This window comes from Melanerpes formicivorus, unplaced genomic scaffold, assembly GCF_026170545.1.
Source record: "Melanerpes formicivorus ecotype bairdi unplaced genomic scaffold, bMelFor1.0.p_v2 SCAF_7, whole genome shotgun sequence".
Lineage (NCBI taxonomy): Eukaryota > Metazoa > Chordata > Aves > Piciformes > Picidae > Melanerpes > Melanerpes formicivorus.
In genome coordinates this window covers 8,766,194-8,782,917 of record NW_027142359.1, presented here as the reverse complement: position 1 = coordinate 8,782,917, position 16,724 = coordinate 8,766,194, and the positions used below count along the sequence as shown (strand labels likewise).

The following is a 16,724-nucleotide window of genomic DNA, read 5'->3' as shown; positions in this document are numbered from 1 at the left end:
ACTTTGGAAGAATCTGGGAAAACAGCACAGTTTTATTATTGTGGGTATGACAGAACAGTTACTGCAGGTGGAAGATCTGTTCTTGGGTTGGGAGTAGTGGTTACCTTGATGGCAGATGGTGCTGTTGAGACAATACCCAATTTCATGTTTGTTTTTTTTTTTAAATTATAAAAACCAAACACAACCAAAGACAAAGGGGCAAATCTAAAGTCATAAGCATAATCAGTTGAACAAAACATTAATAGCTTACATCAAAACTACTGTTTCATTTGCTTTAAAACCCAATCAATTATTCTTAAAACATAGACATTTTAATTCAAAGGGGTTTCTTTCATAGTTTTCTGTCGAGGGTTTTAGTTCACTTACTAATTGAAAAATTTCATTGGTAAGTAATTCATAATATGTTCCACTTAGCTACTTCTCTTACTATATTGTTAACTTTTTATTTATTTGAACAGAGAAACCTCACTGAATATTTTGTTGCTGTGGATGTGAACAACATGCTGCAACTTTATGCCAGTATGTTGCATGAGAGACGAATCATTATTACCTCTAGGAAACTAAGCACTGTAAGTACTTCACACATCTCCTTTTAAGTAGAATATATTGAACATTTCACAAAATGACCCCCAAACCTTTATGGTTTTAGATATGTTCTATGTGTACTTAGAAGACAATATCTACATACTTCTCTGATATATGGTTTTAGTCTGGCTCTTGAAGTACAAAAGTCTGATTTATATAAGACCTACTCAGATACATTAAGTCAGGTTAATTATTTTTCTTATCAGGAGATGAGAGTTCTTTAACTCTCCTGAGTTCATTTTTGTGCCTTCTAACCTAAAAAGAATTCTTAAGGGCTATTATAAGATCTTTATTATTCACTTGTGGCTTATTCCATTGGAGCTACTTGAAAGAAATCAAGGGTCTGTAATAATAGCTGCTATCCTAACCTGGTAATAGGTAGATTCATCTTTGTTAGAGTGGTTTGGGAGTGCATACTGTAATAGCTCTGGTTTGGAGCAGCTCTTCAGACTGATGATAATGTACAACTCAAAATAGCTTTTTTTTTTTTTTGATTAAAGGTTTGAGGCTACTGCCCACATTAAAATGTCAGCCTTTTTTTTTTTCTGATGCCAGCTTCAACTGCTTAATAAACAAATGTTGTGTTTAATTTTGAAAGTATACCTAAATATTCAGATGTTATTTTGCTTTATTCTTCACAGAATCTGAGCTTTTAAAACATCCTATGTTTTGAAAATATTCCTAAGATTAATTTTTCATTAGTAGAAGACTGTCACTTTATAACCAACTTCCATCATAGAGTGTATTTGTTAAGCACAGTCATTGAAGATACCTTTTTATTTTTTCCTTTCCCCATCAGTACTGTGTAAACCACTTTATTTAATGTGCTTTCTGTGTTGGAAAATTAACTTTATGTTCCTAAACACTGCTAATTGTGCCACCAAATAAATGAACAGTTATTTTAAACATATAGGTACAAGGTTGGATATAGTACTAAAAAGTAATAGTTTCAAGGACTCGTAGGTGCCAGTTTCCAGTACATATGTGTGCATGTAAGGACTGAGAATTTTAGGAATATAAAACAATGGATAAAACCCTCTTAAATCTTTTTTCAGTCAAAAGTAAATCAAAGATTCAGAATTGCCATAAAAGTTTAACAGGTTTTATAAGTCTAGGTGATAGGAACAGTTGTAGCTACCTTAGTCTTTTATTTCAGACATCAGAGTGTTGGGTCTCTGAATCTTCAGTCACTGTTGCAGTTAGGGAAATGCAGAGACAGCACTTTTACCAGTGGTTTGCAGAGTATTGAGCTAACTCAGTCTGTGATGGTTGGAACATAAAGGAGAAATGAGGCCATATAAGCACAGGCCACAGGAACAACTGAAACCCAGAAAGAAAGATAGTGAATGTTTATAAGCAAACCTCACATTAATAGTCACAGAATCATGGAATGTTAGAGGTTGGAAGGGACCTCCAGAGATCATAGAATCCAGCTCCCCTGCCAAAGCAGGATCACCCAGGGTAGTCTGCACAGGTGGGTTTTCAAATTCTCCAGAGAAAGAGACTCCACAGCCTCCCTGGGCAGCCTGTTCCAGTGCTCCATCACCCTCATTGTAAAGAAGTTTCTTCTAATGTTGAGGTGAAACCTTCTATGTTCAAGTCTATATCCATTGTTCCTTGTCTTATTGCTGTGCACCACTGAAAAGAGATTGTCCCCCTCCACTTGACACCCACCCCAAAGATTTTATGCTATCTTAGGAAATTTCCATATTCTGTCACACTTTATCCCCCCTCAAAAAAAAACAACCCTAACATCTAGGGGAAGAATTGAGTGTTACAAGACCACCCAAATGGGCAAAGAAAATTTGAAGGGAAAATTCTTTCAAAGAACCTTGCTTAGCAAAACCATGGTATCATGCAATTTTATTTTTTTTCCAGTTTGCTAGTCAGAGACCCAGCTTGTTACATTAAAAAAAAAAAAAAGGGGGGAAAAAACCCTCAGCTCCAATGATGCCCCAGTCAAACCTATTTTACTGCTCCAGTGGAGGGGAGATAGGAATCATGGTGGCAGCTCTATGCCTGTGGAAAATTCATTGTGCAGGTGGGCATGTGTCTGTCTGCTTAACATGGTTTTGTATCATATTCAGCCTACATTTGGATCTTCTTAAGACTTTTGTTAGGCTGAACATCTAGCTGGTCTCTGTTGCTCTGGTATGACAATTGGAGGTATGGGAATCACACTGGACTGACCTAGACCACCTTCTTTCTATGTTCGGATTCCAAGCTCTTTGGAGTCTATTAGGGAACAACAGACGTGATGTGCTGCTTGTGAGAAACTGTAACTTGGTTCAGAATTCAACTGTTTATTCCAGACTTCTTCATGAAGTAAACTGATGCCCTCAGTTTAAAATTACCTGTATCACTGTCCTGGACAAGGGTAGGTAGCAATAGAAGACATTTATGGTAGCATTTGGACATCTTGAAAAATGTTCCCAAACTGTGAATGTAAGTAGTAGATTGCAAGTCAAGTCCAAAAGGTGTTAGTACATCAGTTTCACTTTCTTCTGGTAATTTTTTCACTCTACTATTGTTACATAAGTCATAGCTAAATGAAATTACCACCACATCATATTGGATCCACTTTTGCTATAGGACTAGGGTAATTTTTGCTTGCACTGGTGAGTTATGATTAAAAAATAGACCTGGTTTATCAGGAACTCAGTCAGAACTGCTACCTGCTAATCGGTTTCATAAACAGAACAGGGCTGATGCCAGATTTATTTCTTAGCAGAGCAATATAGTTCAGAAAGTAAATAAAACACTTCTCAGTATCTGCTGTAAGTACTTAATTAATTGCCAAGAATGATTAAATATGGTTTTGGCATAAGTTATTTCTTCTTTAAATTGTTGGATTGCTTGTTCTAATACAAATAATCAAATGATGTGTATTTGGATATTAGCATTGGTGGTTTGTGCTGTTTTGCTATGGTATGCAGAACACAGCAGGCAGGTACTTTTGTGCTGCAAAGGTCATGTTTTCGTATTCCTAAATTACAGCTTGAGACTTGAAAAGATTATTTGTTCAAAAATAATGCTATCAAGTACAACTTTCTGTTAAGGGAGTTGTACCTTATCTTGGGGGTTAACTGAATATCAAGTGTTTATGTAGAGTTCATGAGGACTGGGTTGTGATGTCACCTTGGAGTTATCAGCTCTGTTTTGGTTCACTATTTCAGGGCAGTGACTGATAACAAAAGGCATAATTCAAGGCCTTGCTCACTTTCTCATCACCCTTCTTGTAAAGGGCCAGGGATGGAAAACTGCACTTACTTATGTACAAGGATTCTTTGTCTAGCATTTCTGTTTGGCAAATTTAATGTTTTTGTTATACTCAAGTAAAAGGATTAGTCTGTTATGGAAAAAGGAGGAAAAATGATGCTGTATTTAAATAGAAAACTACTTAGGAAAAAAGAGAAAAGAAAGATTGCTATTTTAATCTGTTGACTAGAGTTTATTAATTTGGAAAAAAAAGTAGCATTTTGTCTTGAGGTTATGTTTCAATTGTTAGCTTGTACTAGATTCCAACCAAATAGACTTTGTTTTATGTGCATCTTCTGAGTTTTGAAATGGTTATGCACTCTTTGTGTCTTTCTTTAAATTGATTTTCTATTTTTTTACCCCCTTTAAAAACTCCTTTGGTGGAGATCTTTGTCTGCTTGCCTTACCAATTACCACCAAGATATAAGTGGAAACTTCCCACCACTCCTTTCTGTCATAGCTTCTGGGTCATTATTTGCCCTAACCGTTGATTCTTTTATTAGCTTGGCTTTCCAACCACTTTAATAATGTGATTATCACCAACCTCACAGCTTGCTTCAGGCTTAGTGTTAGAGTGAGATGGATTCTCTTAGCTTGTGGATTATGCTCTGTCAAGTCTGTTTGTAGCAAAAAATTACCATTTCTGTCTTTTGAGCACTAAAGAGAAACATATTATGTGGTTTTGGATTAAATGAAAGGATGAATGAAACAAAGGAATTGATCTGTTTACAGAGCTGGCTGGTAGCTGTTTCACTTTAGCTGCAAAAGGAAGACCTTTCTGAAATACCACGCTGTATATTTTTGCCTGGCACCCTTTCCTCACACGTCACTGCATCTGCATGCATTCTCATTAGTTGCATGGAGCTATTGTAGTTTCATTGCAAATAATTTTTTAATTTGGCCTTTCTATAAATTATTAAAGTGCTGGGGATGGCTCTTCCAGGAAGACTGAACTACAGCATTGATTTTATGCATGCTGGAGGCAGGCCCTAGATGTTTCAGCCCCAAGTGCACCTGCTGTGGTAGTCTACCAGAACATCATACCACACTCTCATGTATTCAAAGCAAAGGAATAAATCATGATTTTACAACAGTGCATCAGTTGACTTATTGCTGTTTTGTGACCAGAGGTAGGAAGGTTTGCTGTTTAAAGCCATGTCATCGACTCTCAAGTCACTCAAGCATGAAAGCTTGTCATATGCCTCTGTAATTGTACCTCACCAGTCTTTCCCTAACTAGTCAGCTGGGGCTGTGCATTTTGTCTCAAACACCCCGCCTGGCCAGTGTCTGACAGGAGCTTCCTCATCATCCTGTCAGTAATATGCTAACTAGAGTGTATCTTCTGTGGACTACACTGGCAGGTGGATAGGATGCTACTCTTTAAAGCAAATGTCTAAATGTTGTCTCCTTTTTGACCAATATTTGTTTCAGCTAATACTAGTCTGTTGTGTCTGAGAGCATGGTGGTGATAGAGTTCTGCTTTGCACTGGCTGTAGGTTCTTTGGTGTTCCCTATAAAAACAAATACATATGTCAATTAAAAATTGATTTGTTTAGTTTTGTGGGGAAGGAGTGCTGGATATAAATTTACACACAAATACACGTTTGCAGCATCATTCACTCATGCTTATATAATGCAAAGAGATCTTCCTGCACTTGCCCTCAGTCACTACAGTGAGCTGGACTGAACAGTGGCTTCATGTTCCTTTCCTTGTTAGACTTGTTCAGGTCTGATCGCACCATCCATGGTCACTGAGGTACTGGGAAGACGTGGAGGGTCCTTGGAGAATGTAATACCAGGTTCTAGAGAAAGTGAAACACCCTGGACTATAAACACATCTTTGTGAATTGCTTTGCTCCTCCTGCATCCAACCCTAAATCTGAGACTCTTGACTATTCCAAACTCTGTGTATCCCAAGGCAGTAATACCATTAACTGAATCAGAAAACAACTGTAGTGGTTGTCTGCTTCTTTCACTTCACTTAAATCTCTCTGTGGTTTACATATTGGAGATTCATGGATATAGTTAAAAAAACTGTGAAGTAGCACTTTGTAACTAAGCCAGATTGCTGGGATGTGGTTTTGGAGCCCTGTACATGTTAGTGTGGAGCCTGGAAAGACAGAGAGTCTCAACTATTTTTATGTTTGTGAGTTAAAAGCTGGCTATTTCTGGAGCTATTTGGCTGGTGCATATTAAAGATCCAGGGCAGTGGAACAATTGGCTTCCTGTAAACCTTTCATGTTTTAGAAAGCGGTGGCATTGGGAGCTGTCACACAGGTAATGATGTCTATGCATTGCCTTATGCTAGGGTGATGCTCCTAGTTCCTACTAAATGAACTACAATATGTCATTTATTTGAATTGTGTAGTACAGTCACAATTTTATCTAAAAATGTATTTTTTAAGTGTGTGGAAGATCCACGGTACACAAAAATGTTCCCATAAAAAAAAAAAAAAATAAAATTAACATTTGCTCCTGTGACATAGTTGGCAGAAATGTGCAAGGGCTAAATTTAGCTCCTGGAAAACAAAGACTAGACGGGAATCTTTCATTAACTTGCAAGACAGAACAGGTATTCTGCTGATACTGGCTCCCAGAAGCATAATTAGAATTAATTTTGGAATATTAGGTCAATTAGACCACTTGGTCTGGGAGTAGATGAGAAGTGGTGTGCAATAAGTTTTTATTGTTCAGGTGTAAGCAGCCTGGGATAAACCAGGCAGAGGTGTGTGTTGTGAGTGCAGTTAAGGTCCCATTGAGACACCTGTAGGGAGTGTATTTATAGCAATGAAGCTACAGGATGTCAAGGAATCAAAATGTGGTTGGGATATAAAACCAGACCTGGAAAGCTCTCTCAGCCTTGAAATTTAGAATAATTTTCCCATTGCCACAAAGTAATATTAGCACAAATAATTATGAAAGAATATGTGAAAAGAACTTGAAATGTATGGTCAGCAAAATGATTAAAATTCTTTTTCTTTTAATGAAGGAGGGAAAGTTACAGATTGCTATTACCTGCCATCTGTGTAGCACATAAAGAACTCCAACACTGGGGTTTCTTAAAAAACAATCCCAACCCCCCAGACAAACAAGCCACCATGATGTGAAAGTAAACCATGTAAACAGAAAGACAGGTCACAGATCACAGGATCATAGGATGTTAGGGGTTGGAAGGGACCTCAGGCGATCATCTAGTCCAACCTCCTTACCAGGGCAGAACCATAGAATCAAGTGTAGGTTGCACAGGAATGCATCCAAATAGGTCTTGAAAGTCTCCAGAGAAGGAGACTCCACAACCTCTCTGGGGAGCCTGTTCCAGTGTTCTGTGAACCTTCCAGTGAAGAAGTTCCTCCTCATGTTGAGGTGGAAGCTCCTGTGCTGTAGTTTACATACATTACCCCTTGTCCTGTCACAGGGTGCAACTGAGCAGAGCCTGTCCCCTCCCTCTTGACAGCTGGCCGTCAGATATGTATAGGTTTAGAAATTAATTTCAGAATTAGATATTTCAATTATTAGCAGTTTAAGGAAAAAGGACAAATCCAAGATTAAGGTCATCCCAGGCAAAAATTCCATCCTCCCCCCCCAATTTTTATACACATTGGCAATTCAGTAAAAACCGCTGGAAGAAAATGCTGTGTAGAGCCGGTGCAGGCACTGTGATGGGTATATGCAGTCTAAGAGAGATTTAAATACTGATGTCTTTGTGACTGGGCTGCATGAGAACTGGGAGTAAAAGAATTCGTATTCTTGTGATTAGAACTCTCTCACCCCTTGAAAAAGTCCTGCCACTGGTATGAAATGTAAGACGTGAAGATGAGTTACTGAAAGGTCTACAAGTGTAATACCAGCTCTCTATTCCAGTGTGCTATTATGTCAAGTTTTCCCCTTTTGCATTGTCACTGCTGCTTTATTACTCATTTTTCCAGGATGCACCAATGAAGAGATGAACTCTAACATAGTCAGTGGTTATCTCTCCTCTTGCTCGCTGTAAATAAGTTGTCCGTCAGTTATTCACAAGGAAGCTGTTCCCTGCTGCTTCTTAATTAGTGTATGGCAGAAGAACATACCATGGAGTTACTCTGGGGAAGGAAATGTTCAGAAAAATTATTTTCCTGGAAACTCTCCTTTCAGAAGTGAAAACATTGGCAAAATCTCCTTGTGTTGTGGGAGGGTAGCTCTTCCTCCATGGAGACAGGTCATGAAATAAAGGAGGGAAGAAAGGGGAATCCAAAAATGGTCAGGGAATGAGACAAAATGATGTGTATGTTTGTGTTCTTCTGTGTTATTGGGAGAGAGCAAGAGATAAAGAAGTTTGGAAATAAATGAATGTTAAAACGGGAACAAACAAATTATCAAGAATGTACAGAGATGAAACTGAAGCAATATGAAGAAGCTGAAACTGTGGAACAGATGAAACAAAGAAGCATAATTAGTTTATTATCAGATAAGGAAATACCAGGGGAGACCTGTTAGTTAATCTGTTCTGTAACATAGTGGGGATAAAAGCTGACAACTTCCAGAAGTTTCATTTTCAACCTATGAAAAATGGTAAAAACCTTTGAGGAATAAAAAAAGAGAGTAACTGAGTCAAGTTATATGGCTTTTTCTGTGCCACTCACCCTACTTTTTTGTGTAGGTGCAAAAGTGGATGGTCTACAAAAGTGCATGTAGGACCTTAGTATAAGCACAGTATGCCAGTGGTATTCCTTTCTGTGCACTCACCTGTTTACTACCACTTCAGTTTTATTTTCTGCTCAGCTTCCTTTCCTTGGGAACATGTCACTCCTGGAGCCGTAGGCAAGGAACAAGCCGTGTCTGCAGTCTTTTCTTTTCCCTTCCAAACTAATGCACAAGAATGATGCCATAATGCTGCTTTGTGAATCAAGATTTACAAGAAAAGAATGAAACTGATTGTATATGAAGTGCTGTCAAATTCATAAGTGTTCTCTTCTCTTCTCTTCCTTTTCCTTCCCCCAGAAATAACAATAAAAGGAGTTGAATAATACTTAAAAAACCCGAACAGAACAAACCCAGGAGAAAATAAGGGGGGTTATATTCGTGTTTTCTTTCCAATATTTAATTTTCACAATAGAAAATGCTAAAATTGTAATTTATGAACTGGAAATATATTTCCCTTCCCCTCTCTGCCTTCTGTGAGAGAGTAGAGCTGGGGGGGTCTCATCTTGCCAACAGGAGGAAAATGCATTATGGCTCATTTAAGATCCTCCCTTTTAAAAGATTATGGGGATGGCAGATGGGAAATGATTAGCCAGCAGCTAAATTAAAGAAATGCACAAGAAGTGGCTTTGGATGTTGTGACTTGAACAGTGTATACTCTTCTCTTTTGTTGCTAATTTTTTTTTTCCCATCAGTGGCTTCTGACTTCTCACCAATGTGAGCAGAGTGGACTGAGTTTATGATTTAGTCTGACTGTTCATTCTTTAGAGCTGGGAAGTGATTTATGCTCCATGGTAAACGTGAGAGCATGGATTCTCTTCCCACTTTTACTCCCCAGCAGTCTTTCACCCCCCTATTTGAGAAATGGATGGGGAGATAGGTCTTAGCAACCATTAAGTATCTTACGGGTTTGGGGCCTGATCTCATTCCTGATCAAATAGGGTTTAGATGTGGATGTCCTTCTAACAAAGCTAGTAGTCTTTGGACTTGTGATAATGTAGAGGAGAGGTTTCCTTTTACCTATATGGCTATTGCCCTTCCAAGAAGCAGGTAGTGGATTCTTAGTAATTCTTGTGAACTGGGAGTATTGGGGTAACGACAATAAAGAGTTGGTCCAGGTTCATAGTAGATACTGGATTTGTAGTAAAATGGTGGCCTGTTCCCTACAATTTATTGCTACAGATATTAATAAGTAAATGAGATGACAAAAGAGAATCTTTGGCATCTTTCAACATATGTGTGGTCAAGGCAGTGGGAGGGGAGCAGTTCTTTGGCCCAGTGGGACTGTGAGGGAGGAGGGAGAGAGCACATCAGTACCCATTTATGGACATGGTGTTGACAGAGATTGACAGTGTTTAAAGTTTTTTCAGGAAATTGTTTTATGGCAGTAGCTCTTTAGTTGCTTACAGTAGATTTTGAAAGGTTGTGTGGTATCACAGGTTAATTTTACTTCAGTGTTTTTGTCTAACTTCTGTTGCAGTTTCTGGCTTTCTGACAAGATTCTGCTAATCAGTTTCTGTCTTTCTAGTTTGTGTGTTGCGGTGTGTGCGAAGCTTGCCACCTATGCTCTGGCTTTCTTTTTTACCTTTGGTTATAGAAAAGACTTTGAAGAAATCAATTTATATAGATAGAAAATACCTGCCAGGTAAGTTTTGTGCGTGGTACAGAAGAATTATTTTTGTATTATTCATTGAAACTGTGAATAATAGCTATCAAATAAACATAATGTGTGAGTCTGCAGAAAATCTTTCAGCTGAAGCATCTTTCAACTCCAGACATGTGGCAGTGTTTTAGCAAAAGCTAAAATTAGAAAAAAGAAAAGAGAGAGGAGCCATTCCCTTTGAAATTCATCATAGAAAGGTTTGATAGAATTGAGCATTGGGGTAGCAGATACATCAGAACAAATGCACCCATGTGAGGGGTAAGGAGGAGCTGTGTTCTTCATGTCCCAGGAGCAGGTAAACCTTGCTTTGATCAAGCCTGGAACTGAAACTTTTCCTGACTGTTCCTGTTCAGCAGTACATAGATTTTGAACAGTGGTCTTCCCAAGGGGCTGCTTATTGCCATAAGGTGGAAGGTAACTCATAATTCTCTTGAATTTGTGTATTATTTTAGTCTTGCAGGGATTTGGTACTAATTAATTTACTGTCACTCAGTAATGAATTTTACTAGCAGACTTTATAAAAAAATGGTCTCCTCTCCCACTGTTTGGAGAGTCTGTATTATCACCAGACACAGTTTCAGCACTTTCAATTTTATTTTTTTTGTAGGAGATAAAGATAAAATTATTGTGCCAGAGTCACTATAAAACTCTGGAGGAAACAACCACATACTTTCCTTGCAGGCTGATGAAACCTTATCTGGTGATGCTGGCTGCAGTGTCTTTATTAGAAGGGATCAAGAGCAGACTGAAAGTTTCAGTTGTACTCCATAATGTTAGTAAATTCATTACTGATAGAATGGGACAGGAAACTGCTTTTTATGCCCAATGTAAAGGCAGGGGATTCAAAATTAAATTTATTTATTAGAGGGTTGAACATTGAAATTTTTTGCTAAAAGCTGTTTTTTAAATAGTTCAGGTCGGTTGCCTTGTTTATGTAATTTAAAATCATGTTATTTAAACCAGTTTTAAATCCATAATTGGATTTAATGTTGAAAAAAAAAGTTTCTTGAACTAGAAGAGATCCTTTAAAAGAGAGAAGTTGTCTAAAAATCAACATTGTTGGAAGCAGAAATATTAAAAGTTCTGTTCAGTATTGACAAATAGGTTTCAACAGACAAAAATTCACTTAAAAGCTACCTGAGTATTTTATAATGGCTTGAAAACCAACTGAGATAGGTCTTTTCCAGTGCAGTGGGCTATAGAAGGATGTCTCAACGTCATTTGCTGCCTCAAAACGTGAAATAAACTCTTGGATTTCTAGTAAGCAGGTGCTGCAGCACTGTTCTGCTGTAATTTAAGATATGTTAGTGAACTGCAGACTTGAGCAATGGTCTATGTGTGTGTATACATAAATACATTGTAAATTCTAGTGGACAGATGCTTTCACTTTATGTCTACAATGCTGTGTATATGTCTATACATGACCTCAAAATAATTTAGGATAACAATAACCTATCTTGAAAAGAGATTTTTTTTTCCTGATCTGTGGCATTTCTCTTCTTACAAATTTGTTTTAAAAGGTGGATCTTTATAATTCCTCTTGGAATAGATAGCAATCAACAGATAGGCTCCACACAAATGCCTTTTTTTTTCTAAATAGTGTAAAGAATTGTTTTCTGCAATAGGTTTCACCACTTGCTCAAGCAACAGATGCTCATTTCTGCACCTAGGAGTTTGTGCTTCACTCTCTCACCTTACCCATCTCTTCCTTCAGTGTTCAGCAGGGTGCCTGCCAGGGTTCTAGCTGGCTCTGTTCCCAAGTGCAGATGCTCTCAGGTGCCCCCAAATCCAGCGCTGTCTGAGTACTGATGTAAGCAGTCAGGCTCTATGTGGTCCCCAAATGCTCTTCAGATCTTCTTGGTTACTTAAGACGTGCAGCATTATTCCAAGATTTACAGTAGTCCCTATTAGATAGAGAAGAGTGAATGTGTCAGTTCAAAGAGCTGAGTTATTTAAAGAGAAATGCAGTCACTGTGGACAGTAAAAAAGACAAAAAAGGAATTTACCATAAAATAAGGAGTTCATATTATAAATTGTACAGTTATCAGTATTTGCTTAAAGGCAGAGTTGGCACAGTATTAAAATGTCACACAGTTTGAAGAGCAGCAGAATCCCATAACTGCTTTTATTACAGACTGTGTACAACAGGAAGCTGTAAAACATATTCATGCAATACTAAAATGTGTGGAAGCCTGCAGCAGCAGAGATGGAAAGGTTTAAATATGATGTTACATTAAAATGTTATTGAACACAAAAAGCAAGGAACTGTGCAACAAAAGCTTGATGTGTGAGTAATCAAATCTTTTCCTTTCCTGCTGGAAATGCTAAAATGTAGTAGATTTTTAAAACTAAAAATGTTAAATAGATGCCAAACTGAGTATTTTTTACTGAGATTTTTTAAAATAAAAAAATGCTAAATAGGTGCCAGTCTGAGTGCCACAGCAAAATATAGGTTGTGAAACAAAAGAGTTAGTAAAACTTCAAATGTTTTTAAGGGATCACCTACTTCCCATGCTTAAAGTGAGAACTAAAATACAGCACAGCTTTATGCATGAGATAGGGAAAGATTTCTTCATGCAAATGGTGCATTCATCTTAATTCATAATTTAAGAATGCCTATTAAGAGGAGGAGGAGGCAGCTGCATACATTGGGGGATATCCTGTATAACTGTATACTCAGCTTTAGTTTAGTCTGACTGAAATGTACAGAATGCTGTTTTTCTTATAGATATTTGCAATTTGAAATTTGCATGTCATGTACAATAGTATGTGCCCATACTAATTAGTAATTCCACATCCATTCTGAGTAAAATAGCAAAACCCACGATGCTGAGCTTGACTGTGCTGTCAGTAGTGCTAAACTACAGAGTGAGATACTATGTGTAGAAGGATACTCTGTGTAGAAGGAGATAAGGCACTCATTTATTTCTGCTAGCAAATGAATCAATTCTTACTAACAGCACGGTAGTTATTGAAATAGCCATTGCTGTAAGTCTAAAATGAGAGTAATTGCAGAGGTTTGATGTGAAGCTGGGAACCAAGATGTTAATGTGAAACGAGGATTTGAAATCTGGAATTATGATGTACTTGGCTTTCTGCAGTGTAGCTGTCAGGCTCGGGCAGTTTGCTGGTCAATAGTGACATTCTGTGTGTCAGTGAACAGAGTCTCCTGATACCTTAACCTGCAGTTCACACATTACTGAAGCTCCAACTGTCGAACATTCAAGTCCCTTGGTACTACTGCAGCTTCCAGACTCTCCTGACTGGCTCATGTTTCATTCTTTGGCAATTTGCCCTAATGATATCCCTCAGGAGCTTTCAGACCCTCTTCTTTTCCATATTTAATCGTGTTATATTAATCTGAGTGCTGAGCAAACTATGCTGCACAAATTGTAATTGTTCCCGATTTCTGCTGCAGTGGTCTGGTAATTACTCCCCCCCCCATTTTTAGTGTAAAAATATGTGTGCAAAATTGCAGTATAATTTTTATTTATCAGTCTAAATGTGCAAGACAGCCAGGATGTGAAAGCTTTAAGTGCTGATCTGCTCCACAAAGAGGGTAGTTTTTCCTGTAAAATCCATAATGTTTTAGCACTTGATGCATGGACAGGTTTTACATTTTATTTTTAGCTCTTTATTTTGTTGCAGTCAAAGTGCATGCCTAATAAACAGTGCCATTATCAAGTTAACCTCAGATGGTAATTTTGTTGTGATATAAAACATCAGGACAGTCTTGTCTTTTTCTGTAAGCTTGGTGTCTTCCATGTGGGGCTTTCCCTATTATTGTTATTATTAATAATAAATATATGATAATAGATAATTCTAAATAATATATAAAATATAACTATATATTAAAATAATATAGAATATTATTATCATCATATTTAAAAATATTTTTATTTAAATGAGATTTGTAGTGGTTTATGTGCCAGGTAGAGGCTACCTTATTTTGAGCAGAGTCTTGTTGTTTTCTCATTCTCTTGGAACTCTGTAATAAAATGAATACATTTGAGTGACTTCCTAATAGCAAAATTAATTTGATAGCTCAGATTTGAATTCTTTAGGCATTGTAGAATGTTTTGCTCTCTTGTGGAGTGAACTTGACAATATTTAAAATCAATTCCATGGATTTGTGGGGGGAAAGTGGGTGTTTTGGAGTGTTGTTTTGTGTTGTTTGTTGCAGAGGATGAAAGATGTCTATTTTGAATGGTAAGCAGGTTGTAACACCTCCTGTCTTGGTCAAGGAGTCCTTAATTGTCTGGTGATGCTAGTGCCAGACTTGCCAGTCTCTGCTTTGGGAAGGGAGTTTGGGAAAATTGTAATGAAGTTGCTTTGCTGTCACAGGGGGTATTTAATTCACTTTTTCAAGGTAGCTTGGAAATAAAGACAGGGACACAGGAGTTAATCAGTGCTTTCCTGTGACTTCATGCAGGTACAGATCATTTCCACTTGCACATTCAGAAGTGTGGACCAAAACACTCCCCTAAGTCTTTTCTCACAAAGCAGGGCTGAATGCAGCTGGGATGCACTTGAGTTCTATGTTTTCATGGCAGTACCCACACTGGACCATGATAAACATCAAGCAGTGCACGGTTATTTTCCTCTTTTCAAGGAAGCATCCGAGCAGGAATGACTTCCAGCTGACTTCTTAGCCTGACTTCTTGAAAATGTTGTACTTGTATATGTATCTCAGAGCTCTTAATTGATTTTTTTACACAATTAAAGGTAATTTAAAAGTGCTATAATAGTTGGTTTGGAGAGATTAACATTGTTGCATGTCTTAAAGTTATTTTAATATTTTTTTAATTCATATTTTTTGTTGCCAATTCTGTGTGTGTATTTTTAATTTTAGTTAACTGCTTGTGTTCATGCGTCAGCTGCATTGTTATATCCAATGTATTGGCAACACATTTACATCCCAGTGCTTCCTCCACATCTTCTGGACTACTGCTGGTAAGACAGCTAACCTGTTACCTCCATTTCTGAGATTCTTGCCTGTCTTGTAATTCTAAGTAACTGTTGAGAATGCTGACTGTGTATGTGACTGAAAGTATGGGATCCAATTTAGGAAAGCACTTAGGCTGGTGCTTAAATGATGGCTTTCATAGAGGTACTTCAGCGTGCCTCTACGTAGTGTTTGAATTGGTACCTTGAATTGCAGTGCTGATTATGATCAGTGCAGTGTTTTGAATCATGTTCCTGTTTTATTGTTAGAGGAAGCATTCCATTATTAATTTAAATATGAATATATTAAGTTTTTCTTTTATTTGGCATTTACATTAATGTAATCAGAAGAAAGCTGATTTTTTTTTTTTCTAGAATCAGACTTTATCAGGCATCAGCGTTTCCCTTGGTTCTTAAAAATGACTTAGTGTTTGTGTTTTAGACCCATCCAGGTTGAGGATCCTATCAGTCACCTTCCTGGAAGGGCTTAAAAATCTCTCCTTTTGGTACTTCCAAATTTCATTGTAAGAGTCCTGCTTTTCACAGCATATTTCTGTTCACGTTACAGACTTCGTAGTTTTGGCAAATTTTTTAGTTTAACCAGAAAGAATAGCTCTTGAAACACTTTGGAAATATCCTTCAAGGGATGATGCTTCTGTATGCCTATGTTTCAAGATTTCAGGCTAGGAAGAGATCTTATGTGTAGTGGTGCCAGAGATACCAAAAGAGAGTTTCCACTAAAGCAGGGAGCATCCATCCCTGGAGGCTTTCACTTTAGCTAGACCATGTGGATCTTTGGTGGAGAAATGAACCATTTAAAGCCATTTTAGAGATTAGGAATTATTACGTATGAAAACCGTGTCAAAGTCAGATGCCTACCAACATCAGTCTATGTTTCTGTTATTAATGTTTTTCTTCACAGAAATAAGTTATGTTTGCATGTTTGCTGGGCTTTATGTTTTAGGTTTTTTTCCCTGCAACTTATAAATATTAATGTTCCATTGAACTCCACTCAGTCTATTGAACTTCTTGTTTTCAGCAAGGTTCTCATTATGTTTCCTTAAGTCTCTTTGATGGGTTTTCCTCAAGTTTACAATATTTGCCCATGGTATATCTTTTTCTTTGGTACTTCCTATGCTTGGTATGTATATTATTTATTATTTTCAAAAAGCAATCAAATACTCTTCTCCCACTCTTCCCTTTACTTTCAACTATAGCTAAGCCTTTCATCTTTAATGATAGTTTTCTTTTGAAGAAACTCTGTCCTAATTGTTTTTCCTCTTAGCTTTGATAAGATGCACCGAGACTGGAGGGTAGAGCTGAAATGTATTTGTTTAGGTTTTTGTATTACTTCAGCTTGCCACCAGAAGCTTTGTAATTCCTTCAGTATCATCCATAAATGCTGCTCTCAGAACTCAGATCAACACCTTTATTCAAACTCTACCCTGCAGAGTGCATCCTGAATACTAGGAGACTTTTTTTTATTTCCCCTTCTAAGCACAGATAATGTTTCCAGAAATAATAATGTTAGATGCTGTACACAGCTTCCTGTGATGATGATAACAATTGAGATTCTAGGTCATTATGGTGTGACCTG

The 16,724-nt window shown here is 37.4% G+C and overlaps 1 protein-coding gene across 2 annotated transcripts in view; it reads left to right on the top strand.

The window, feature by feature from the left end:
- Window positions 1–16,724, top strand: part of DENND1B (DENN domain containing 1B) — a 160,458-nt gene that overhangs the window by 81,306 nt on the left and 62,428 nt on the right. For both annotated transcript variants that reach the window (XM_068140902.1, XM_068140903.1), the window contains 2 exons: window positions 459–569; window positions 15,036–15,136. In XM_068140902.1, the coding sequence (XP_067997003.1) occupies window positions 459–569; window positions 15,036–15,136 (212 nt within the window). The remainder of the gene's footprint in view (window positions 1–458; window positions 570–15,035; window positions 15,137–16,724) is intronic.